The sequence below is a fragment of the Triplophysa rosa genome, linkage group LG2, assembly GCF_024868665.1.
Source record: "Triplophysa rosa linkage group LG2, Trosa_1v2, whole genome shotgun sequence".
NCBI lineage: Eukaryota > Metazoa > Chordata > Actinopteri > Cypriniformes > Nemacheilidae > Triplophysa > Triplophysa rosa.
The window spans coordinates 28,244,638-28,271,696 of record NC_079891.1 but is presented as its reverse complement, the minus strand read 5'-3'; the positions used below and the strand labels follow the sequence as shown (position 1 = coordinate 28,271,696).

At 38.8% G+C, this 27,059-nt stretch overlaps 2 protein-coding genes across 4 annotated transcripts in view; one reads left to right on the top strand and one right to left on the bottom strand.

Annotated features, from left to right (window-relative positions):
* Positions 1–24: 24 nt before the first annotated feature.
* On the bottom strand, positions 25–14,607 carry smarca1 (SWI/SNF related, matrix associated, actin dependent regulator of chromatin, subfamily a, member 1). The gene is made up of 25 exons (XM_057328631.1): positions 14,410–14,607; positions 12,955–13,038; positions 12,395–12,561; positions 12,156–12,256; positions 11,717–11,817; positions 10,784–10,963; positions 10,480–10,635; positions 10,153–10,284; positions 9,676–9,744; positions 8,458–8,567; positions 7,893–8,119; positions 7,379–7,500; positions 6,457–6,609; positions 6,212–6,344; positions 5,918–6,063; positions 5,619–5,747; positions 5,355–5,465; positions 4,558–4,671; positions 3,825–3,947; positions 3,609–3,741; positions 2,942–3,060; positions 2,030–2,104; positions 1,671–1,808; positions 1,048–1,158; positions 25–574 (listed from the first exon to the last, which is right to left on the bottom strand). Exons 1-25 carry the CDS (start codon positions 14,464–14,466, stop codon positions 515–517), a joined length of 3,051 nt encoding a protein of 1,016 aa, XP_057184614.1. The 5' UTR covers positions 14,467–14,607; the 3' UTR covers positions 25–514.
* Positions 14,608–15,424: 817 nt separating this feature from the next.
* gab3 (GRB2 associated binding protein 3) overlaps positions 15,425–27,059 on the top strand; it is a 32,279-nt gene continuing 20,644 nt past the window's right edge. For 2 of the 3 annotated variants that reach the window (XR_008962537.1, XM_057328642.1), the window contains exons 1-3: positions 15,526–15,545; positions 15,644–15,740; positions 25,894–26,197. Coding sequence is in view for 2 of the 3 variants with exons in the window: in XM_057328642.1 (XP_057184625.1) it covers positions 15,541–15,545; positions 15,644–15,740; positions 25,894–26,197 (406 nt within the window). In the remaining variant the exon portion in view is untranslated. Of the gene's footprint in view, positions 15,741–16,977; positions 17,074–25,893; positions 26,198–27,059 lie in introns of all 3 variants that reach the window. The other variant, XM_057328648.1, reaches the window with a different exon arrangement.

The following is a 27,059-nucleotide window of genomic DNA, read 5'->3' as shown; positions in this document are numbered from 1 at the left end:
AAGGAAAACAATGAAAACAACCAGCTAATTTAGTTTTTTAATAATACTGAACTTGTACCTATAAAGATCAGGAAAAGGTTTAAAAGTTCAAATGAAAATCCTCAAAATGGCTTAAATGCAACATTAAATGCCACATGAATGTAGAAAAGAGCTTAAGAAGACTGGATGTGCAAAGCTACAGATCACATGGATTAAGGTGCAGATCACAGAGACCTTAAACGTACAATAACAGAGTCTCAGGCAAAAATCTTTTCATTTATAAAACACACAGATGAGATAAGAACGAGCTGTCCCTTCCAGCATGCTAAAATGCTATTTAATAAAAGAACATTCTGAAAAAAATTATAGCTGCCAACCTGTATGCAGCGGTGTGAAAGTGTTTATGACCAAATAACTTTTGTTAAAATGTACATGTTTAAAAAAACTGGTGTTGAGTCACAAATAAACGGCAAAACAGTAGCAAGGCGTATGATTATCGTAGTGCTTCGTAATGGGAAGCGAAGACTTCAGGCCTTCAGGTTCGAGATTTTTTCTCTTTCCTGTCACAGGACACTTCAGCTTTCCGCTTGTGAGCCTGCGGCAAATAAAAACAACATCAAGTTCATAAGATACATAGAAGGATAAATAAAGGAACACAACTTTTATAAGACGCATAAAAAGATAATCAAATAAACAGAAGGTTTATTGTAAATGAATCTGTTCAAGGTCTGTGCAAACTTCCCTAGTTGTTTTGGCAGCAGATAAACATTACTACATTCATGTAAAATAATACAACAAGTTACCCCCCGCCCCATGTAGTCAGCCACTTTTGTTTCCTCAGAACTGATAAATAGTCAGACATAGAGACAGATTTTAGAAATCATCAGTAGGATACACTATACTATTGTGCGTGCGGACAATAAATCAGAGGGGAATTTTGATCATTTGCATGTTTTTCCTGTTCAGTTGTTCCAGCATGATTCTGAACTAGAGGCAATGCCTCTGGGGAGGAAAAGTGCAGAGCACAACAACAGATGGAGTGAAAAGAAAGAAGACAGGAGGTATTACCAATTGTCCTTTGGGTGTTCGCCTCTTCTTCTCGGCTCGCTCTTTTTCCTCTATCTCCATGTTCTCTTTCTCAATGAGAGAAATGAGCGTGTTGCAGCGACGCTGGAGCTCCTGCAAGCCACACAAACACAGATAAAAACTCCATTGTCCCTTCATGATCGGTGAAGAACAATTACACATCAGACCGCAGAGGCTTCTGCCATTCTTTCATGTGTGCAAACCCAAGCGGTTTCACAAACTCGCACACCATGCGAGTCGATGTAAGGTCATTAAAAAAGGCAATTTTGTTTATATACAAGATATATAAAAAGATAATTATAAATACTGTAGACTAACCATAAAGAAAACCTGATTTACTCATGTATTGTTTTTGAGGACATCCCCATATGTGCTTAAAGTGAGATTTTCTGTCAGATTTAGTTTCAAGGAGACAACTCTGCACACACACAACTATAAATGTATCTTTATGGGGTCTTCCCATTCACATCCAATAGAAAATTGGTACAGACTAATCGTAAAATGATGCCTTTGTCTGTTTCTGTCTGTTTAAACAGGTTTTACTTGTTCTAGGGACAATATTTCCCCTCATGAGTACTGCAAAACTGCACAAACACCTTTCTCACCATGGCAGTCCTGGACTTGATGAACCAGTCGAATCTGAACTGTGGGGCATTTCGTACACACTGTCGAAGTTCTTCATATACGTATTCTTTATCAAATCCCATCTTATGCAGCATACAGATCAAAAACCTGTCCTCCTCCTGCAGACACACACACACACACACACACACACACACACACACACACACACACACACACACACACACACACACACAGACTTTAAGAAGTAGGACTAACAATACAATGTTTTACTCTCTCTCTCTCTCTCTCTCTCTCTCACAAAAAAGTGACTGCTCTTTTAAAAATAAAAACACAAAACTAATAGCATAACAACTCTTCCTGTTTTTTTCCCCTCACACACCTCTGTGTAGTTCTTTCCTTTGTTCGTGCCATACTGGATGCGGAGCTGGTGGAATGGAGCCTTGTAGCGTGCTATCTACAAGTACACAAACACACACCATCAAACAAGAAATATTTACTAATTATTACTGCATCAAAAATGAAATTTCCTCAGAAATATTTTCACTTTGGATGATAAGGCTGTGACTTCACTGCATAAATATTGAGAAATATTCAAACTCGGCACACAATCATAATACAGCAGCCATTAAAAAGAATCTCAATCGTCAACAATGCAATTCAATTCCATTCCGCTTACATACTGATAACTTCCGGAACTTCATTATTATTACATTACCATTGCTTTCACACAAATCTTTTCCATAAATATTTTAATTTTATCAGTTTAAAGGCATATGTAAATGGGGCTTTAAGTATAAACGCGAGATTAACGATTTGAGCGCATACAAGGTTTGGATTGAAGTCAAAGAGACTGAGCCAATCCAACGGTTCAAAAGGAGCTGGTGCAGCTACCCCATGCTTTTAAAATAGTAATTATCTATGTTGTGGAAAGTAATGTCAGCAAACTGAACTGACGCCTAAATGAAAAATCTCATTCAAGCAGATGAAGAAATTAGCAGACGGATTACAGGAACAGTAGATTAAACAGAGATTTTCTTATAACTAGCCTCTCTGGGGAAGGAAACAGTGCAGCTGTTTAAAGGTTACATTCGGCAAATTTCATTTAGGTGCTTATGTTTAAATGGTAAAAATACGGACAGAAAACGGACGAACAGCCATCGCATGAGTGAAACGCAGACGTGGCACATTCACTAGAAAAGGTAATCCGCCAATTTCACTTCCATTTAACTGGTTTCATGTGTGAAAGTGGCCATAGAGAGAAGGTTTTATGTGTAGGTTTTGAACGCTTGACCTTAGCGTCCAGGGCTTTTTTGATGCTAATGCGTCTTTGGATGCGAGCTTCTCCTCGCTCTATCTGAGCCATGATCTTCTCAATGTCCTGAAGCTCATTACATCGTTCCCAAAACACAGCTGCAAAACACAACAAACACACAAATGTGAAGTGTGCACTTAATGTACTTTAAGTGTAAAATGTGTGTAGGACATGATACAAAAGTGTATTGTGTAGTTGAGACGTGTGTAAAGTGGCTCAAGTATTTCTACAAGAGTGTGTGTGTGCAGGTATAAGGTGTGTGTGTAATTTCTACTGGGTCTGTCAATTAAACGTGTTAATTTACAAAATTAATTGACGGATTTAATTGTGCCGCCAGACCCATATGTAAATTCTATAATTCCATCAGGGATTTTTCCACCATCAGAGCAATTCAAGTTTGATTTACCACTTTCACGGTGTTGCGAATCAACAATAAGCAGTAGCTGCTACTGCAGGTAATGCGCCTCACTAAACTGCATTAGACAACAGCTCGAACGGAACAGAATGCAAAAGTCCTGAGATGTGTTTTTCAAACTGGAACTGTTTTTAAATTGACATGCCGTCTTAAGGACGTGGTGCTGAGGGTGTGCAAAATGCGTACATGGATCAAAAATTAAACACAGCCAGTTATATTGGTGTGTCGTACCAGAGTACTCCATGACCTCCTCAGGGGTCTTGCCTTCCACATCTCTAGCGATGTTGTCGATGTCATCACGACCGTACTTCTCATTGGCTTTAATAAACTGATTGAAATCACGCTTGTTCCAGTTGGTGAAACCCTGCGGATGAAACAGACAAATTCTGTTGCGGTACTGCTCGCTAATTAGCACATTTAGTGTGACAGAGATGATGAAGTGTGTACTTGTGTGAGTAGCTTCTCCTTCTCCTCTGTCTCTTCGGGAGAGAGGGGCTCAGCCTCGTCTATCTTTGCTTGTTCCTCTTTCTGGAGCTGTGCTGAATTTGGAATGTCAGGATTTCGTGGAACCTTTAAAACACACAAATGCCATTTCAAACCACATCTTCACAAATAAATATTCAACACAAAACTGATTTTTAAAATAGACTTTTTAAAATAAACTTTTTAATAGTACATGTCCACAAACAGCCTTGAATCCCAGTTACATTCTCAAACCATCTATCTCATCGTTTCTCAACCTCTTTAGTCTTTACGCCCCCCCACAGCCCCATTAGTATGGCTCAAGTACCTCTTCATCTACATTAAACCAGACATGTGCTCCTATAATATCACACTAAACCGGATATCACTTATCATTATCTTAAATATCATTAAATGCAAATTATTGCAATGATTTACTTTAAAGCTATAAATAATTAAAACTGTGGGTGAAAAACAGACTCACAGAGTAGCTTTTTCTAAAATCAGTTGTTTTATTACTGCATTTAGTTTGATATTGGTTTGAATGGCCGAGACACAAACTGGCCTGTGTTACCATGTTTATTTTCTCTAAAAAATAAATGAATGTGAAAAATGAATGATGAGGTTAACTGTTTGTAATCGTTTTAATCTTTTGTTGTAGTTTCTGAACCTGCACATACATCAGGAAGTAAACCACTGATCTAGCATACACGCTTACCTTGTACGCAATGGTTTTTCTGTAGTAGAGAATCTCCATCTCCAAGAGCTCAAAGAGACGTGGAGGAAAGAACTGAAAGTCCTGAATGTTGGGCTGCCTGGGAGGCCGAGGAGCCTAAATCACAAACTCCTGATAAACTCTCTCCTTATGTCACATGCAAACACATGCTTGAATTTGATGAACATAATAACAAAACACCATTTTCTGGTCATTTTTATTTGTTATTAACCTTTTGCCACATAGCTGAAACTACAGAGTAGAGGGACTTTATATAGACTATTTTATTGGTCGCTTTAAGTAGTTGCCTGTATGCATTTTATACAGCACTTTTCCCATACAACTCAAAGAGCATTTACATCTCATTCAGTGGCCTCTATTCATTCTTATTGATGTTTTTATAACAAACAATGGACTATTCGATCAAAGCGTCCCACTGGAGCAATCAAGTGTTAAGTGTCTCTCAAGGGCACGGCAGTGACAGGACAGCAGGAAAAAGAAAGTTCAGTTCACGAGGTCATTTCTGAGTCAGCGTTTGAACCCGTAACCTTTGTTTTTCAGGCCTAACTCTTTATCCATTACGCTATCTCCGATATCTGATGATACAGCAACCTTCTGCTGAGCTACTACTACATTCACTGAGTCCGGTGCGGCTGTCAGTCTGATGAACAGTGATGCGAGTGCATTATTTAGTGTGTAGCAGGTTGTGTACGCACTTGCATTATGGTATGCTTATGCGGTCTCGAGTAGAGCTGGCAAATATCATTTCAGTGTTTAAACTGCGTGTGTGTGAGGGTTACCTTTGGGGCTCTTGGCTCGCTGACTCGCAGCGCTTCTCTGAAGTAAGCATCCACAGCATAATTAGCCTTCCTTTCTCTCTTCGGAGGCTCAATCCATTCGATCAAACTCAGCTGCACAAAACAGTGAAAGCACACACACACACACTCAGACTTCCAGTATATAAACTTTTACATAAACATTCCCAAGGTATGGCATACACAAGCACACAACACAACTTAAAAAAATCACAAATGCACACACAATGGTAAATACCCCAGACTCACTTTCTGTTTCTCTCTGTAATCTTCTCCTTCAAAGTTGTAGAGGCTGGTCTCGGTTGCACCTGTGTCCATTGTAAAGTTTCTCAGCGAGCTCTCGCCGAGCTTCTTCATGCGTTCGTTCATCTCTGCCGTCTGACAGAAACAGCCATCAAACAAACTTTGAAATTGGAATTGAATCAAGTGTAAATGTCTCAAATGAAAATCACTTGAAAAACGCTTTTGGAAACCAAAGCAAAAGCCAAATTTAGACATTTTCCATTGAATGTCATCCAACGTCATGATATGTTTGTTTGTGTAATCACCTTCTTTGCACCTCTCTCAAGAATGGTGTCGATATCTTCATCCGTGAGTTCACTGTCTTTAGAGGTGAACACGTGCGTGGCTCCATGCCGGATCATTTGCAGCATTTCATCCTTCCCCAATTTATTCTGCTGGTCAATCAGCCGTCCTATGAACAGAGCACAAATAACAGCATTGTAAAAACACGTCTGCATACTCATGAACCCCCGAAAAATGGATTACATACCTTTTTATTGTTGCTTCATCATGTCATTTAATTGAATTCTGTGTTAAGCATGTTTGCGTATGGTACATACCCTGCTGTATGACTATGGAGTCCAGGCGTAACTTCATCTCTGCTCTCTCCACGATTCGCTCCTCTACTGTGTTTTCTGTGATCAGTCTGAACACTTTAACTGGTTTTATTTGTCCGATTCGGTGAGCGCGGTCCTGAAACACAACAAGCACACAAATATCCACAAACAAACTTACATCTCTCAAATTCTTACAATCGTAAAGTATATTACGCCCAGCTGTGTGGTTTGGCACAAGCGTGTCTCACCATGGCCTGCAGGTCCACCTGTGGGTTCCAGTCCGAGTCGTACAGAATCACGACATCAGCTGTAGCCAAATTAATCCCCAGCCCACCTGCCCGTGTGCTCAGCATGAAGAGAAACTTGCTGCTGTTCGGTGCGTTAAAAGCATCTATTGCTTGCTATTGCACAACAACAGAGAGAATGAAAGAGGCATAAATGATCATTTTTCTTTATGTTTTAAAGGGAAGTCTGATGGAATTTCACTTCTTTACATTTAGTTAGTAAGTAGTATAGATGTTTAAGACATCTGCCAAGTCGCAACTCTCAAAATTCACAGAAAATAAAGACATTTTCTTTAACAGAAATAACATTTTAAAGACTACAATGAACGGCTCGTTGGGATTACAACAAACTTTTTCCTGGGTTATGGACATCATGAATCCCAAAATCACATGAAACATAATAAAGCAAAACATAATAAAGACTTTGAAAAACTGAAAAGAAATTACCTGAAATGAACATGTCAGGCCAATAAATGTTCTTTTACTGCTCATAATTGTGAATATTTGCAGGTATATTCTTAGCTTCTGTGTTTGACTAACAACTCTGTATAACCACCGGTTTGCATTCATCCCAGGTCTGATCAGCAGTTTCCATAACAACCAGGTTGGTTAATCTCGACTGAGACCCCATGTGAAGTGTCTCTATTTGCCTCCAAATTTAACAAAGCCTACTAATTTTCTCTATTTCTCTTGTTGAATATGTTTTTTCTCTGCATGCCCTCAACTGTGCTTTTTGCATTTTGTTTATTGCATTTTTGTGTTTTGTAAATTACTTGATGTAATAATTTCATATCATGCCTTGCATTTATTGAGAAAAACACAAATAGGTGATTTATGTGTATGTATATGGCTGTATGAAACTGTGTGTTTATGCAAGTGTATGTACCTCTCTGGCCTCATGAGGCGTGTTACCATCCAGTCTGCAGTATTCGTACCCTCTCCACATGCAGTAATCTTCCAGAATATCCAACACGCGTGTCATCTGGCTGAATATTAACACTCTGGAACCTGTTCACATGCACACAAAAAAAAACATTTAAAAAAATCAATTGAACGTAAACTCATAGATTAAACATTTTTTATATTGTAAATAAATCATAAGCAAATATCTGCTCTACACATGTAATCATTAAAGAGTTCACCCAAACAATTCTTTCATCATTTACGCATCCTCATATTATTCCAAACCTGTATGACTTTCTTTCTTCTGCAGAGCACAAAATATATTTTGAAAAACACCAGACAACACTGGCCCATTGACTTCCATTGTATGATGACAAAACCTTTGTGTTCCACAGACAGATTTTGAATGACACGAGGGTAAATATATGATGACAAATGTAATCATTTTTGTTTAACTATCCCTTTAAAAGCAGACTAACGTACACAGACACGCCCACCTTGCTCTTGTACTTTAGGCAGAAGTTTATCCAATGCAACCATCTTGCCGCTATTGATGACCAGGTGTGTGTCTGTGGTGTAGGGGGGACCAGGCTCCGCCCCATCAAAGAGGTACGGATGGTTGCAGCATTTCCGAAGCTGCATCAATATATTCAGGAGCCGCATCTTATCCATCTTTCCTGCTGAGTTTAGGATGTCGATATCTTTCATCAAGATACGCGTGTACCTATTAAATATAAAAAATAAAAGAATTCACTTGCCGTATAATGCATTGGAATAAATTAAATTCAGGGAGAAAACGAACAGTATATTTTTAATTCATTGCTTTGCACAGTACATAGGGCACCATGAATAATCACAGAAAGCGTTTATCAAACCAGATGGCTCTACTTCATTCAAAATTCAGTACAATTTAACTCACTCATCAAACTCAAGTGAACACAAACAAACACAATCTATTATGGCGTCTGCTGAATCTTTAGAAAAATGTGCTTTATTATGCTTTCTTTTGAGGAATATTCTGCACAATATTAATCTCAAGAGTAGTCTTGAGTTTGATCTCACCATTCTCTCTGCATTTTACTGAGTCCCAGGTAAATCTTCACCTCCTTCTTGGGTGGAAGACTTTTCTCCACCTCCGCTTTGATACGACGCAGCAGGAACGGACGCAGAACCTGAAAACAGCCGCTTAATATCTTGACTATCTTCATAAACAATGTCGAAGAAAACTTGTGCGATGCTGAACAATATTTAAAAATATGCTTTAAAGATGTGTAATTTTTTGGAGGATCTATTGACAGAAATGCAATATAATATAAATAACTATGTCTTCAGAGGTGTATAAAGACCTTTCACACTGAAGCGTTATGTTTTTATTACCTTAGAATGAGATATCACTATCTAGATACACTGCGGGTCCCCTTGCATGGAATTCACCATGTTGTTTCTACAGTAGCCCTAAACGGACAAACTGCTCTACAGAGCGCGTTTTGTAAATGGGCAATTCCAGCGTTATGGATGTGACATTTTGCATTATGGACGTGACATAAAAATGCTCAGAGAATGAATTTGTTACGATTATATTGATCCATCTGTCTATATTTTACTGAACCCTTGTTGATAGAGTCTAAACATCAAAAAATGTCAGTCTATGAAAAAAAATTATATTTAAAAAAGGGAAATAAACATGCGTTATGGATGTGACAAAAAAAGGACGCGGTTTTTGGGAGACGATAAACTTTGTAGGATTTCTGTAAAATAAAATGCACAATCCTGAAGCAATAATACCCAATGAATGGAGAAGGGATGCCTCTTTATAGAACATAAAATAGTTACTTTATATTCATTTTCATGTGTCCATTTATGAGGAATATGTAGCGTTATGGATGTGACAATCCTGTAAATGGCACTTACCTGACTATGAAAAATCATGCACTAAAAATAAAACAAATGCTTTACAAATTTGAAGAGAGATCTCACATGGGTATTTGAACCACCAAATGTTAAAATCTGTGCTGTTACCATAGTAAAAACCGCTGGTAAAAACTAAATTTTTTCGTGGTAAGGTTGACATTTATGCGGAATTGCCCAAATGCGTTATCTCCTTCGGAAAAATAGCGAAAATGTGACAACATGTCCTGTGTCAGCCACCATAGTCTTCGAAAGGGGGGGGGGGGTGGAGTGAGCCGTTGGTTGCAATTCCTAACCTCACCGCTAGATGCCACTAAATTTCATACACTGGACCTTTAAACGAGTGAATGAGGAAGATAGAGTCAAACTTACAGCATGAAGTCTTTCAACCAGCTTCTGGTCACCAAGGCAGTTATTTGTGTCAAACCATGAATCAAAATCCTAAAATTTCACACACACACACACAAACAAAGATGAAGCAGAAAGCAAGTACAATCTCAAGGACACAGGGCTCCAGACAGGGCAAATAGACGTTAACTTCCGTCTATGAAACCGTCTCTATATCATATGATTCTGTGATAAAAAACGAAATGTTTAATTTTGATTGTTTAATTGGGTCATTGGCTTTAGGATATTTTACACATCCTTACATTTATAAGATGTATGCATGCTGTTTGTAAGTTTTCAGATCTTCAAACGTGCTTTGCTGACACGCACAAAGCCAGTCAAAAACTTTGGTTTATAATCTGGGGTGCAGAGTTCAAACAGAACTCTGACAGATACAGCTAAATAACATGCGAGTGAGCGGAAGGAGATAAAATGCAATATTTGAAAAAAAGCATGACTCACGCTGGCAGAATTGAACACATCAGGCAGCAGGAAGTTCAAAAGCGACCAGAGCTCATGTAGATTATTCTGCAGTGGGGTGCCAGTCAACAGAAGACGATTGGTTGTCTTAAACTCCCGCACAATCTCTGACAACTGAGAGCCAGAGACAGATAAAAGAGACGAGAGAGAGACAGCAAAGGAAGAAAAGAGAGAAGTAAGATTAAAAGAATGTTATTTTATCCATATCAGATCATTAAATCATCTCCGAAGTATAATATGACAGATTTTTCAGCTTTATAGTCGCTCTTGCATTAATTCAGCCTCAGTTGTTTATCTGGGTTGCGATACCTTTGATTTCTCGTTTTTGATGCGATGGGCCTCATCGATAACGAGATACCGCCAGTTAAACTTCTTAAAGACGGATTTCTCCCGGATCACCATTTCGTACGATGTCACGCACACATCCCACTCTCCGGGCATCATCACGTCGCGTATGAATGCTGCCTAAAACAAGCAAGCAAACTAATTAGGACTGATTCATTATCACACAAGTATTATGAAGAACCTTCTGGTAAGATGAAAGTGGGGAGACAGGGAATAGAAGGAAGGATTAAAAATCAGAAAAACAACAGAAGGACATGTGTGGTCTCACTCTTTCATCTTTATCCCCGATGAGACAGACAGCCTTCAGGGTGGGTACCCAGCGCTTGAATTCATTCATCCAGTTATGAAGGGTTGATTTGGGCACTAGGACCATGTGGGGGCCTGGAATGTTTCTGTAGTGTTTCAGGTAGCCTAGCAACGCAATCGTCTGCAGGGTTTTACCCAGACCCTGAACCAATCACAACACAGGAATCCAATGAGTCACAGACATGACCAAAACAGGTCCAGAAAATCACAGTCTCATTAAACCAGTGAAAAGATGGAGTCATTTTTTCATTGCCATGAGTCTATGTGGTTCCACAATGACGTATATTCAATAGACTATTTCTGACAATGTAGGTGTTTCACTAATAATAGAAGTGCCGCTCTGAACATGTTTTTTTCTGCTGGCCCAGTAGGTCACATTTTCACTTGAGGCAAATATGATTTTTCAACATTTTTGAGATATGACCAACACATTACACTTTATTGGGATTAAATGTCTAAATTGGACGTGCAGTAAATGGACGTGTTTGCATCGCATCGGGCTATATTTTCTACATACTAAAAGCGTTGCTATTTTAAAGGCTAATACACACTGATCCGACAAACAGCAAAACAAAAACCAACATTATAACTTAAGTAGGAGTTTGTTACCATTTGCCTGTTTGTTGGTACTTGTGTGAGTGAAGACATATAACATAAAACAGTTTAATGTTACAAAAGTAGTATTTTGTGTCTGCATCATGCTATTTTTCCAAACATACGAAGATAAAATGTGTATTGAGACCCTTGCTCTTTCCCCCCTCATGTTGTCTCGGTTGTTATCTGCTCGCTCAGTCTGACTTGACAGCATAAATGGAGCACTGGTAGTGATGTGTTTTCATTGTTGACTCCATACACACATGACTTTGTGAAGTAAAGCAATAATAAGTGACGTTACCATCTCATCAGCCAGGATGCCATTGATGCCGTTCTCATATAGAGAAATCATCCAGTTCAAACCTCTGATCTGATAATCTCTCAACGTTCCGTTCTTAACATCTATCAATGAATAAAAATATAACGGTGAATCATTAATATCTCGTTATTGCTCATGGCCTTTCATAACTGAATTATAATAATATACATTTTATTAAGATAAATGAATAATAATGCATGGCATTTGTGAACTTCCTCATATTTGGAAATAAACATCACTCTTGTAAAACTGATTGATGCCCCTAGTGGTGCAGAAATGACACAATTCACACATTTAAACAACCAACTTCATGATGTATGATTCAAAATAAATGTGTTTAAATGGTCCAAGACCCTAAAGAAATCACTGTATAACACATGAAATCACACTGTTCATGATATCAATAAACATTGATTCATACATGAAGGGGACTCCTCAAATCGAACAAGAACGTTAGAGGCCCTCCTGCTCTCAGATAACAGTTCCTCATCTTCCTCCTGCTCCGTCCGACGATGGCGGTTACTGAAACACATGACCACCGGGCGCAAATGAATCAAACCAAATCACCATGACGACCAATGTCTGATCGACAGCTTGGGGACTAATCGCTAACCTTATGCATCTTAAGTGTGAGCATGCATTTGTATGTGTGTGACTTACTCTGCAACAGACAAGAGGTTCTGTTTCTCATCCTGTTTGATTCGTGGTCTCCCTACTTTCACCTTCAGGGGCGAGGTGGGGGACTTCTGACTGGCGGGCTGAATGAAATGGGCGAATAGTTCTGTCTGCTTCAACAGGAACTCGAACCGGTTTGCACGGTCCGTTTTCTTCAGACAGGAGAAAGAGAGTAAATTACTAATAATAATTCCACACTTTAGTATAGTATTTCTCGGTTTAGTATACTAAAAGCTGTTTGGAGAAATAGACGCTGGGGAAAATCTATTATGGAAATATTCATGTAGCATTTGATTTATCTGTACATTATACACCATTTGATCTCAGAAGCAAATTTCAGTTTGTCTGAGGTACCCTATTCCAAAACGTGGTCCTTCTACTCCTGTCTGTGTCATCCCTCAAAAATGTGCACAGAAGCCTCTGTGTAGAATTGTTCATAAGATAACATGTTTATGTACATATAATGTATTATATGCATTGTTATATGATCTTTCCTTTAATAAGTACATTACATATTCGGCATATACCAAAATGTCTACACTCACTCTTTTTTCCTCATACTCTGGGTCCACCAGGCTCTCCTTCACCGCAGCTTTAGGAGGGGGGCCTAGGAGGAATGGCGGGTCCTCCTAGAAAAACACACAAGATGTAAACACAAACACATGAACACAAACCTTGTAAATATACAGTACCAGACAGTCAATACTTATATGAAGATTTCTGTAATGGATTAGTTAAAAGAATAGTTCACCTAAAAAAACGAAATTTTGTCATGATTTACTCACCATCAAGTTGTTACAAACCTGTATAAATGTCCTTGTTATGTATAACACAAAAGAAGCTATTTTAAAGAATGTGGGAGATTAAACAGCTCTGGGGCACCATTGACTGCCATAGTAGATTTTTTCCTACTATAGTAGTCAACAGTGCCCCAGAACTGTTTGGTTACAAACATTCTTCCAAATATCCTTTCTTGTGTTCAGCAGAACAACAAAACTTAAACAGGCTTGTAACAACTTGAGGGTGGGTAAATGATGACAAAATGTTCACTTTTGGGTAAACTATCCCTTTAAACCAACTAGAAAAGGTAAATTAGTCAAGAAGGCAGCGACCAGCATGCATGAAATTCTACTCTGTCCATTCATGTTTTAAAAAATATCCCAGGATGCACCTCATAAAGCTGATCGAATGCTTTTGTTTATGGCCAGTGCACAATTTGCATGCTTCCATTCCCATGTGTTGTTAAATAATTGGAATACTATTCAACAATATGGAAAATAGACGGCCTAGTAATGATGAATAGGGTGAGTGTGCCAAAAATTAAACACCCCCTTTTTTAGTTTTATTCTTGTAACAAATAAGAATACTTGGTGTTTGGCACATTGAGGTTCCCATGGTTTCGTTTTGTAAGGGTTATGGTTAGATGCTACACAAATCACATGCTTTTAAATTAGCATAAATTAGTATAAATGAACACAATAGTTATATAGCGTCAAAAAAAATCTTTGACAAATAAAAAAATCTTTAATACAGTAGTTGGACCCCAGTCTTGAACACAAAAAAACAAAACCACAGTTTACATGACAAATTTAACTTTTCAAAACCACACAGGATAATCTGGGCTCAAATTAAACTAACATGACATTTCAGGTCACATTAATGGTGAGCATGTGAGATTTATTATCGTCGTGCCTGCAGGTTGTTTATGTTGTGTAACAGGTTTGCATGCGTTCCTTCGTACGCTTGTAAAAAAACGTAGCAACTTTGCGCCAGCCGCAGATATAACGCATGCAAATGCCAACCTCCACCTAAATAAACAACTGTCCATGCAACGCAAGTAATAAACATCTACATAAAGCTGTACAGATGTGAAGTGAACAGCCTTCCCGCCATGTTCCGTTGCCTCCAAACGCAGATAAACTACAAACTTCTGCGTCCTGTTTTTCACGTCCGTCTGCAAACAGAATATGTACAGTACACTTCTGTCTGGCTCTCTTTACCTCCTCTTTCTCCGCGTGCACCTCCCGAGAAGTAGACGGTAGCTCTTCGTCGGACATGCTGGTCAATGTACGAAGCTTTTCATGAGTTATTGGTGACCAGACAGTAAGTTATAAAGCATAAATTTGGCGTATGCGTCATGACAGGACCGTACGTTCACGGCGCGCGCACACACGCCCCTTCTAGAGCTTCATAGTAGATCTCGCGATACTAGAGTGGTCAGTTGCTCATGTTTGGCCGTCGCATCAAATCTCGCGATAGTACAGCACCCAAAAGCTTTAAAATAAACTGTCAAAACATTGCATAAGATCTACAATCGAACTGTCTTATAATTAATACAACGCCCTGATAAGCATGCCGAAGTATCAAATGCGCTACTATTACATCATTTTATTAACGACGGCTTTTTAATAACGAATAAACGAAATGCTGCGAGAGCAATATTTTGGCTTCTACAGAATTTTGGGTGTAAACACTCAAAGCATGTGTCCTTTTTTCGGAAAAAGACGCTAGATGGCGCCCAAACACCACCGAATTTCTTACTGCAGCACAACCTGCTATTTCTGAGATAATGTTTGAGACGTGAAAAATATTTGTAGGACAAATTGTGGTGACGTACAAAGTGATGTTAAAATGAACAAACATGAAATTACCATTTTTATTTTTCTCTCTCAAATTCAACCCAGCTTCATTTGCCTGTCTGTGGGACAGTAAGCAATAGCCAATAAAAATCAACAGAACAAGACGTACTATTATGGAAAATACTTTGAAAAATACTTCGACATTCTGAATCTCAGTCTCTTTCTCTCTCACTTTCTCTTTCTCTTTGAGGCTCCAGCGACAGATGGCCTAGTAAACCAGTTAAAATTCCCCTCACAGCAATTTCTAAATTGACCTTGGGTGTTTACGCACAAACATAGAAACGCACACGCACACAAGGTCATGTGCTGGTTTGTTACGAGATACAGAAGGGAGGAACATCTTTTCTCCCTCCACCCAGAATACGCGCGCGCACACACACATTCACAGAAGCTTCACTTGTACATACATGTTCTCTCTAAAATTACAAACAAATACAAAACGTGCGTTCACATCTCTCTTTTTCTCTCTCGCTCTCTCTCTGTGCCTGATCGATGCTGTGAGTTCCTCCTCTCTGTGATTGTGTGTGTGTGCGTGTGCGTGTGCGTGTGTGTGGGGGGGGGGTTGGACACAGGATTCTCAGTGCTTTCCTCTCAGTCTGACACACACAGACGCAGCAGCTATGAGCGAAGGCGATGTAGTGTGCACAGGATGGCTCATAAAATCCCCCCCGGAGAAGAAGCTAAAAAGATTTGTGAGTAAAAGCCCCCTCTCTCTCTCTCTCTCTCTCTCTCTCTCTCTCTCTTTCTTTCTGTGTGTGTGTGATGTATTCAGCATTAGAAGCAGGTACTGCAGTATATGATACGCTGTCATTTCATTCAGTGCTGGAGAATCGGTGTGGTTTCTAACACAGGGTTCCCGTGTATCTCTGTGCTGTGTTTTTGCGGTCTGCAGGATTTAAACGCTACATCTGCATACTGAACTGTGTGCATTGTCTGAATTTGTGTGCTGTATTGTTTACACTCTTGTTCTGTGCGCTGGCCTGTCATTGTTTAAGACTGTTTAACCATAATGTGCTTAAGGCTGTGCCTGGCTGTATTTTAATTTCTGTGGACTTTAGATTTTTGTGATGTGATGCTTTACATGTTAGTGCTCAGCTGTGTTTGTGCAGCATTTGTTTGCCGCCTTGCACGTGGCTGGGCTGTTTTGCATGCCCTCCTGCCTGTGTCAGATTCAATGCTGTGCTTTGTGACAGTGCAATTTACTCTTGCTATGTTGCTTGTACATCTCCCTCCAAGTGTTACTCTGTAATAGTAAAAGTATCTTTGTATGTTTTGAGAATTATATTGTTTATGTATAAGAGGTTTGTGCTTTGTAATGGCAGTCTTTTTGTTATTGTCAGTTGCAGAAATATGAGCACATACTTTGTCCTGTGATATACCACTGTACGGTTGTGGCCAAAAGTATTGGCAGTGACATACATTTTGTGTTTTGCAAAGTTTTTTGAAAAACTACTTATTTTGCCACATGTTTCTATGGTATACTGGATATCTTAAGTTAGCAAATCTTAAGTTTAAAAGGCGTTTATTGGCAAAAACATCATTTTTGCAACCTCTGCAATTCTCTCTGGCATGCTGTATATTAGATTTTGGGCCAAATCCTGACTGATGGCGAACATTTCTTGCCTTATTAGTGCTCTGAGATCATCACAATTTGTGGGCTTCTGCTTATCCACTCGCTTTTTGAGGATTGACCACAGGTTCTTTATTTTTTATTTGTTAAATGCATCTGATCACTCTGCATAATAATCTTTAAACAATGTGAATTAACACCACAACAGTTTAAGCAGAAACTTTGCAAAACACAGCATTTATATCACTGCCAAAACCTTTGGCCACGGCTGTACACTCATTGCACATTTTTGTGTGGTTCAGCATTTCTGTTTTGTTTGTGGCTTAAACTGTGTTCAAACCTGTGTTGTTTTCCTGTAGCTCAGTGGTTAGACCATGGCGCTAGCAACACCAAGGTCATGGGTTCGATCCCAGGGATTGCACATCATCAGAAACAGATGTATAGTATCATGCGATGTAAGTCACTGGATAAAAGCGTCTGCCAAATGCTTAAATGTAATGTTGTTGTCTGTATCTGACCAAATACTATAAGTCCTTTTTGGTCTTTAAATCTCTTTGAATTTTTATATCAAACATATATTATATTATACTATTATAGTGTATTATATTTTTAAAATACATTATATTAGAGCAAGAGAGGGGCAGATAGAGGGCAGAGACTTTAGATATAGTTGGAGATAGTTGGCAAATAACTTTCTCCAAGTACAAATGAATGTTAAGTTGTTGCTTTATATTCTGAAAAACACTGCTTCCTGCAGCTTGATGCACTCTTTACATTTCACATTACATTTCTGCATAAAGCAGACGTCTTAGTTGTTTGGTTGAGAGGCAGGAGGGCAGGGAGGACCACCAGTCATAAGATGTGTGTTTTAAAGTGTCAGCCTGACACCACAAACATGTTCTCTCCCACCCCCCTTTTCTCTCTCTCGGTCTGCTTTTCTGTGAAATTTGGGTGTGTTGCAAAACATGGGAAGTACAGGCAGTTGAGAGTGACCCTGCATTCAGAAATGGCTTGCGCTATCAGAGACCACACATGCAAAAATGGAACGAGTGCTATTAGGAGTTGTAACTGGGTGACTGACAAGTCAATGCACATGTGTAAACAAGTGTGTCTGGAGGCTAAGTGCAGTAGATCGGCATGCAGTGTCTGTGTGCATATACTGTATGTGTGTTTAAAGTAGTACGGGGAAATGCATTGCACGAAGAACAAACATTTACATGCGTTTTCTCTCTCTCTCTCTCTCTCTCTCTCTCTCTCTCTCTCTCTCTCTCTCTCTCTCTCTCTCGTCTCTCTCTCTCTCTCTCTCTCTCTCTCTCTCTCTCTCTCTCTCTCTCTCTCTCTCTCTCTCTCTCTCTCTCTCTCTCTCTGTTGTTGTTCAAATAGGGAAGCACATTGTTGATCTTTAGTTTAGATTTACATATACAGCGCACTGAGCGCAGTTCACTTTTCACCCTGGATCACCCTCTAAGAGGAACTAACCAGAACCGAATAGACAGAACTAGAACACAGTTTGCATATAAGCATATAAACACGTTCATATAAACAGAACGTCTGTATGCTTCTTTGTCGCAGACAAACTTTAAGCCTGTTTCAGACTTCCCTTCTGTGAAGAGTTCTGGGAAAACAGCCCCAGTTCCTCTCTTTGACCAGAACGCTCACACATACATGCATAAGGGGAAGAAAATGTAACCATTTGAGAAGAAAGAATAGAGAGAAGGTCTTTGTTTGTGACAGAGGTAAATCAAGGTCAAACGTTGACCCTGCAGCTCTGAGCATGCTCGGAACAATGCGCGGTGGTCACAATGACAAATTCTGCAGAAAAACAGTTCAGATACAGGATGGGTAAACATGTTAATTACATGTTGAAATCAGCATCTGTTGGTTTGTGCCCTTAAATAACAAGTTTGTCATACAGATTATGTAAATGCTTTTGTTGTCTCATTTTGTTTGAATCCTCAATAGATTAAATATTATTAAGGTTATAATCTGAATCTAGTTTATGCTTTATAATGGCAAAGCCGCTAAAACAAAGATGTTTTCCTCATTTCTACTTATTTCTACATTAAAGGTATAAAGGATTTCTGTTAAAAAAATAAAAAACAAAAAAATATTTTATGAATATTTGATAGATGACCAACAGATGCTTGATGTGTGTTAAAAGAAAATGTGTTGCACCTTTGTCCTTAGTGGTGAAACGGATCAAGGTTGATCCGTGATCCGTACGGATCGTGCGCTACGGTTCAGAATGCATGTGACCCACGGATTAACCGTAAATTTATTTATCACAGAGTAAAAGATAGTTTTAGCGCGCATGCGCTCTCTCTCTCCAGTATCTGGACGACTACAATATTAAAGCGCATTCTTGCATATATAGCATTTTAGCATATATTGCATTTTTATAGTCAGAAACAAATGTATAATACAATGCAATGTAAGTCGCTTTGGATAAAAGCGTCTGCCAAATGCATACATGTAAATGTAAATATATCTTAGTCCTGGTGGTGTAAATGGGAGAAAAAACAAAGTGGATCCGATCCACACAACACCAAAACACTCTCGTAGCCAATCAGCAACAGGGAGAGAGAGTAAGAAAGTGTTTGTTGTTTTGAGGGCGGAGCAATAAAGGAAGGCGTGTTTGCGTCTACAGTGTTTCTCTGAAATTGTGCCATTAATGAGGTGAGATGACATTTTTAGGACGTTTTTCTGGTCATTTTTCCGCCCGTTTACTGTAAATTTTACTTCTATAGTGCAATCCATATTTCAATGTCACTTTACTCTGACTTTAAGAACGTTTTGTGAATCCAGCCCGTGGTTCCTACCTACATAGAAAGGAACTGCATGAACTATTGTCTTTGATATACTCATATTTTTATATACTATGTGTGCTGGTATATAAAAATATGAGTATATCAAAGACAATAGTTCATGCAGTTCCTTTCTATGTAGGAACCAGGGGCTGGATTCACAAAACGTTCTTAAAGTCAGAGTAAAGTGACATTGAAATATGTGTTCTGAGTTGTCACACAACAGAAAAGTGTGTTATTAACCACCCAGCCAAATTTGAATGGAGAAAAAAACATCCAAGTAAATAAAATAAGTTATCAAAATCTTGGAAAAATAAGCAGGACTCTGCTCTCAAACGCTGTGCTGGTCTGGGGACTTCCTACTGGAAGCGATTCGAGTGGGCGTGGCTTCAGCGCCAACAGCGGACACGCCCACTCGAATCGCTTCCAGTAGGAAGTCCCCAGCCCAGTAGGCTATATGTGAATTATGTGAATACGTTTTATGGGAGGATTTGAATTCAAACACGCGCGAGTCAATGCGCGCGATATTCATAGACAATTCATGAGCAGGTTAAAAGGTATGCGTATTTGGCATGCTGTCCGGAGAGAGGGCTCCGAGCCCGGCAGTTTCTTCCGAACATGGGGTACTTTCCCCATGTCCGGGGAGAATAGGGAGATTAGCCCGAACCCAGAGCGCATTGTGTTACAAATAGCAGCCGGCAATGTTCAAAGATAGCATTTGTGCACGGAGGCAGCTTAGAGCAGTGCTTCTCAAACTGGGGGCCACAGATTTTGTGGCATTTTAGAAATATAGATATCTATCATACATTTTGTGCAATCAAACATCAGAAAAACAACGCCACCAACCAAAAGAATTGATGTTTTAGCATTGTTTAACTGAATATTTTCTTGGTTTAATTAAAATTTTAAGTTTAAGATTATAAGTCTTTATTTGGGGGACCGCAAAGCAATGCACTCTACACAAAGGGGGCCTTACAACAAAAATGTTTGAGAACCACTGGCTTAGAGAGACAGGCTTCAGAGCGTCTTTGCTATACCCAATCACATATTTAAAAACTACAATACTAATTTCTCACTAGAAATGCAATCAAAAGTTATTGAAAGTGAAAATGAAATGTAAATTTATACAAAACAATGCTCCAACGGGCGTTTCGGCCGCCATTTTATTTTTTCGAGCTTGAGCCTTCTCGACCAATCACGTTCCTCGCATGTTGTTATGGAAACGACAGGTCTCCGTCATTGGTTAGCTGTGAAAAAGTTGCTTGACAGGATGTTTTTTCAGAAAATTTTAACTTTATTCCAACCTCAAAATAGCTCTGAGCTGCAGAAGAAGAAGACGCTGGCGTTTTAAAAAACGCTCAGGACTTTTTTTGAAAACACGGTTTACTCCATAGGATTATAATTAAAACAGATGCTAGGAGCTTCCAAAGAGAAGTCAAGTGTGAACACAGACAGCTTTGTCTATTTGTAGTGGTTCTCTCTTGAGCTGATAAGGTAGATGCTGAAATTGCTGATAGCGAACCAGCCAGGTGGATTGTCTGTTTGGCGTGAGATTTGTTTAGTTGGGCAGAGTGAGAGCCTGAAAGCGTGTGCGAAAAGCTTACAACCCTGAGCTCGTGATTGAGCAGACACCTGATGCTAGGTGCTCTAGTGATAGGGCAGGGGCCATGCATGCTCGGACACTCCATTGCCTCATCGATCCCCGTTTTAGCCCCGCCCAAAAAAATCCTGAAAAGAGAATTGGTGAAAAACTGTTTAACGGTTTAACTCCACAGTTCAGTAGTACATACTTCTGAGTCTTTGTAATGTGTTTCATTTCTAACATCTATAATGTGTTTAGAAACAATTCTCAGAATTCTCTTTACCCGGACTTTAAGAATAAAATTCTTCTTAACTGCCATTAATTTGAATTGCCATTCAATTCTAAATTTACATTTACGCATTTGGCAGACGCTTTTATCCAAAGCGACTTACATTGCATTGTATTATACTTTTGTTTCTGACTACATGCAATCCCCTAGGACCGAACCCATGACCTTGGCATTGCTAGCGCCATGCTCTAACCACTGAGCCACAGGAAAGTTTCTGCCTTAAAAAGCTCCCTTACTTTTGCTTACATTATTAAAAACAGAGTGCTTTTTACGTTTATTCTGGGACAAAGCAACTAGAAATGGAGAGGGTCACAAATATTATGGTGTAGGAACACACAAAAAGTATTATAATAAATATAATTTTGTAAAGCTTGCTAACATTTTAGGTAACTTGAGATCGTAAATGCCATTTAACACATCACACACATACAGTATATAAAGTATATAAAGTAAACTCAAATAAAGTTGAGTATACACTCACCTAAAGGATTATTAGGAACACCATACTAATACGGTGTTTGACCCCCTTTCGCCTTCAGAACTGCCTTAATTCTACGTGGCATTGATTCAACAAGGTGCTGAAAGCATTCTTTAGAAATGTTGGCCCATATTGATAGGATAGCATCTTGCAGTTGATGGAGATTTGTGGGATGCACATCCAGGGCACGAAGCTCCCGTTCCACCACATCCCAAAGATGTTCTATCGGGTTGAGATCTGGTGACTGTGGGGGCCATTCTAGTACAGTGAACTCATTGTCATGTTCAAGAAACCAATTTGAAATGATTCGAGCTTTGTGACATGGTGCATTATCCTGCTGGAAGTAGCCATTAGAGGATGGGTACATGGTGGTCATAAAGGGATGGACATGGTCAGAAACAATGCTCAGGTAGGCCGTGGCATTTAAACGATGCCCAATTGGCACTAAGGGGCCTAAAGTGTGCCAAGAAAACATCCCCCACACCATTACACCACCACCACCAGCCTGCACAGTGGTAACAAGGCATGATGGATCCATGTTCTCATTCTGTTTACGCCAAATTCTGACTCTACCATTTGAATGTCTCAACAGAAATCGAGACTCATCAGACCAGGCAACATTTTTCCAGTCTTCAACTGTCCAATTTTGGTGAGCTCGTGCAAATTGTAGCCTCTTTTTCCTATTTGTAGTGGAGATGAGTGGTACCCGGTGGGGTCTTCTGCTGTTGTAGCCCATCTGCCTCAAGGTTGTGCGTGTTGTGGCTTCACAAATGCTTTGCTGCATACCTCGGTTGTAACGAGTGGTTATTTCAGTCAAAGTTGCTCTTCTATCAGCTTGAATCAGTCGGCCCATTCTCCTCTGACCTCTAGCATCAACAAGGCATTTTCGCCCACAGGACTGCCGCATACTGGATGTTTTTCCCTTTTCACACCATTCTTTGTAAACCCTAGAAATGGTTGTGCGTGAAAATCCCAGTAACTGAGCAGATTGTGAAATACTCAGACCGGCCCGTCTGGCACCAACAACCATGCCACGCTCAAAATTGCTTAAATCACCTTTCTTTCCCATTCTGACATTCAGTTTGGAGTTCAGGAGATTGTCTTGACCAGGACCACACCCCTAAATGCATTGAAGCAACTGCCATGTGATTGGTTGATTAGATAATTGCATTAATGAGAAATTGAACAGGTGTTCCTAATAATCCTTTAGGTGAGTGTATATACACATATATATTAGGCCCACAGTTGTAGAGAAGTATTTTGCATGTCTTGGGGAGAATGTGGAGGTCTGTGGAATGGATTAAAAAGTTTAATGTTTAAACATACCTAAGAGTATTACACTCTTATTTGTAGTTGCAAGAATTAACAAATTAGCTAAAATATTATATACAAATTTGCACAAGGCAAACGTTTTAAGATTTTAGCTCTTTGTTTTGTTTTCACTATATAGATGGATGCAGAAAGTGAATTTGATCAAGACATTAAACCCCAGTTGCTTTATGGATGTTGTGTACTTAGGAATAAAAAATCATCTTCTAAATGACTGCTAAGTAAACAGAGAAGTTTCAGGTCTCATCTTGTATGATCTGGCTGTCAGGACTCATGTCTCAGCACTTGGTCTAAATCTCCAAGAAGAGGAAGATGTTTGGCTCGTGATGCCAGAGGGACAGAAATTGTGCGTCTCTGTGGCTTTTTACCCACAATGCATTTGTTGAGCTCATTTGTGTCATCTGTTAAATCGACCTTAAGAAAAGAGCGTGCCTGATGATACAAGTGGGACAGCGTGGCCTTTTATTCAATGTTGCCACAATAAAAACAAAACAACAATTAATAACACCAAGAACACTCAAGAGAGTTCGAAACCTTAATCATACTTTGCTGCTGGTGTTTTAATCAGTTCATGGCTTGAAACAAGAGAGTACTCGAATTATGTCAAAGACAGAAGCAAAACAGAAGACACAAGCTGCTGATGCTTCTAGAACATATAATGGAAGCTGTCATGTTTAAGGCATGCGTACATGTTTAAGGACAAGGTTATGCTGAATCTTTATTCAACTAGATATGCTTTGTTTATATTGTATACCGTATTTTAGTTTTGTAGCCTGTGTACTTTGTATGTTTGTCTTGCACTGTACTGTTCCTGTCATCTGAAATTTATTGTATTTGCACTATTTACTTTATTGTCGTCAGGCATGCATGTTTTGATGCACACCCTGCAGTTTTAAATAAAGTGGTTCTTATTTGGAAAAGAGAAACTGAATTAGCCCGGGACTGGCCTGTAGTTTCTGTAATATGTGAAAATGCAGAGTCACATGCTTAAGAGAATTCATGCATAATTCTTTACAAATACCTGAGGCAAGTACAGTTTGCACTTACAAGTGCAGGGAAAATAATATATAATATATAAAAATCAAATAATGACCTAATCACCGAAAAGTAATGTATTTAGAGCATAAACTCATATAAACTTAATTACTTCATGATGACATAATGACCTCTTAATAATATAACAACCCTAATGCAACTAATAACCATGATTTGGCAGAAGATTACACTGCCAAAACTGGAATTTAGTCACGTATGAAGCCAGAGCATTTGTACTTACTCAGTGTTGATTATTGACTTTTGGTAACTACACAGTATGTGTGACCAGTTTATGCTGTGAGAGATTAATCTTTTCTGTGTTGTTTTAGACTGTAGGTCTCAGTATGCTTTTCAGGTTTAAATTGGAGTTATTTGGTTTAAACTAAGGCTGTTAAACGATTATTCGCATCCAGAATAAAAGTTTGTGTTTACATATACATAATATACTGTATGTCTGTGTACTGTGCATATTCATTTGTATTTATAAACACATGCTGTACATGCATATGTTAAAGTACGCAGACATATATTATGTAAACACACAACCTTTTATTCTGGATGCGATTAATTATTTGACAGCCCTAGTTTAAATGAAATATATTATGCTTGGCATTCATTTGCCTTAGAAGACAGTTGAAGCGCTCACATTATATGCAGTTATATTGGTATTGGGTTATATTGAGTTTTCTAATGTCTGTAATGGAGTCGTAAATGAGCCAAAATTGCTAACTCTTATATTTCCTCCAGTACTCACGGGCTTGCTTTAATATACTTCATATACTGTACTTTTATTGTGATTTGATTGATGGTTTGTTCACATTAATACCACATATGTGACCCTGGATCACAAAACCAGTCTTAAGTAGCACGGGAACATTTTTAGTAAAAGACAAAAATACATTGTGTGGGTCAAAATTATTGATTTTTCTTTTATGCCAAAAATCATTAGGATATTAAGTAAAGATCATGTTCCATGAAGATATTTTGTAAATTTCCTACCTTAAATATATAAAAACTTTATTTTTGTGAGTGGATGGTCTGCCACAGTGCCCCTGATTAACAACTTCAAAGGCAATTTTCTCAATATTTTGATTGTTTTGCGCTGAGTTTTAAACGGTTGTATCTCAGCCAGATATTGTCCTATTCTAACAACTCATATATCTATAGAAAGCTTATTTATTCAGCTTTCAGATTATGTAAAAATCTCAATTTCGAAAAATTGACCCATAAGACTGGTTTTGTTGTCCAGGGTCACATATTTGTTACAGTATATTACATTTATTACAAACCCAAGGACTGATGTAAACTCTAAAAGTTATACATAAAAAGCTGGCCTGAACCTAAAACTTGCTAGAGAGGTCCCAGTGGGCTTGGGAGAGGTCGCTAACCTCTATCAGGTCCTTGATCAAAACCCTTTACCATCTACCTTTGAAGGGATAGTTGAGTGAGCATTTTCCTCAAATTTTACTTTACTTTTTATACTATGGAACACACTGGATTTTTTTCAAGATTGTATCTTTTCAATACAAGAGAGTATAGTTAAGTAATCGTGCGTCTCAAGCATCAAAAAGAATGAACTTTAATGTTTCTGTGTGGATGATAAAAGAGATGAAGGTCATTAAGACACAGAAAGAGTGCATTCAGTTATATTGAAAATAAGATCAAAGGAGACATTTTAACTTTATTACTCATTTGTGTGAATGTGTTTGCCTCACCAGAGCCACAATGTTAATCTAATTATCTTCTCATCTCTCTCAGTCATGGCGAAAGCGATGGTTTGTTCTGCGGAGGGGTCGGATGAGCGGGGATCCTGATGTTTTGGAATACTACCGCAGCAAGAGCTCCCGTAAACCTATCAGAATCATTGACCTTCAAGAATGTGAGGTAACCATTGAGGCAGAGGTGCGGCCCACAAAACGTCAGTATCAGAATCAGCACTTATTTGTGGTCAAAACCGCCACACGCATCTTTTACCTGCTGGCTAAAACAGCCGAGGAGATGAACAGTTGGGTGCAGAATATCGGACAGATTTGTACGTTTGGAGGACTGGACAGACATTCAGGTGGGTAAAGCTATACAGTAGATACTACGCATATACCCTGCATAAAAAAAGTATTTGGACTTTTATTTGATGGTATTAATGCATACAATAAGAAGTGACGTCAGAGGCTTGGCAAGGTAGTCAGTACATCTAACACATTGAGGCGTTGTGCTCATGTTAGTTTGAGTCAATCTTGCATCATTTATTTCTATATAATATAAGTTTAGATCAACTTTTGAATTAGGCTATATTAGGCTATAATTATAAGTTTAGCTCAACTTTTGAAGTTTAAATAAAAAAGTTTAAAAAAGCATATCTATACCGGTGACAAGTTCAGGTAATATTAACAACAGGATGAATAGGAAAAGATTACTTTGTTGTAGCCATGGTTTGCATGTTTGGCCAGGATGGCCATATGGATGATAGAGATTCAAGTTTGGCCTCTCCACTATATAACTGTCTCATTAAAATCCTACTTTACGACAAGCACAAATGTATTCTCCTCAGTAACCACAGCATAAATACATGCATATTGCGTATGAGCGTGGGTTTCTGAAAAAGAAAAGTGCTACAGATGAGCTAAAACAAAGAAAAAACCTTCATCTGAAAAATCCTCCTACAAAAACAGCCCACGATCATTAGAATGAATAAACTTACACAGAGAGATAATTAAGCACAGGATGATTCTCCGGCAAGAGATGCAGAGACAGATATTCAGAGACGCTGTGATCCAGGCGAGGTCTTATTTTAATATTCTGTTCCATCACTCTCTGTCCAAAAGTCTGCAGAGCAACAGCTGCGTCAGAGAAAATGTTTAAACGCATATTAAATGCACACACACACGTTTGTCATACCATAGACGTCAGACCCATAAGCAGACATC

Bases quoted from the DNA above. Each gene is read 5' to 3' on its own strand.
- smarca1 (XM_057328631.1), bottom strand. From the start codon at position 14,466: ATGTCCGACGAAGAGCTACCGTCTACTTCTCGGGAGGTGCACGCGGAG. The intron at 12,257-12,394 runs GTAAGTCACACA...CATGTGTTTCAG, and splicing joins AACCTCTTGTCTGTTGCAGA to TAACCGCCATCGTCGGACGG. The intron at 6,345-6,456 runs GTGAGACACGCT...GTTGTGTTTCAG, and splicing joins AGGTGGACCTGCAGGCCATG to GACCGCGCTCACCGAATCGG.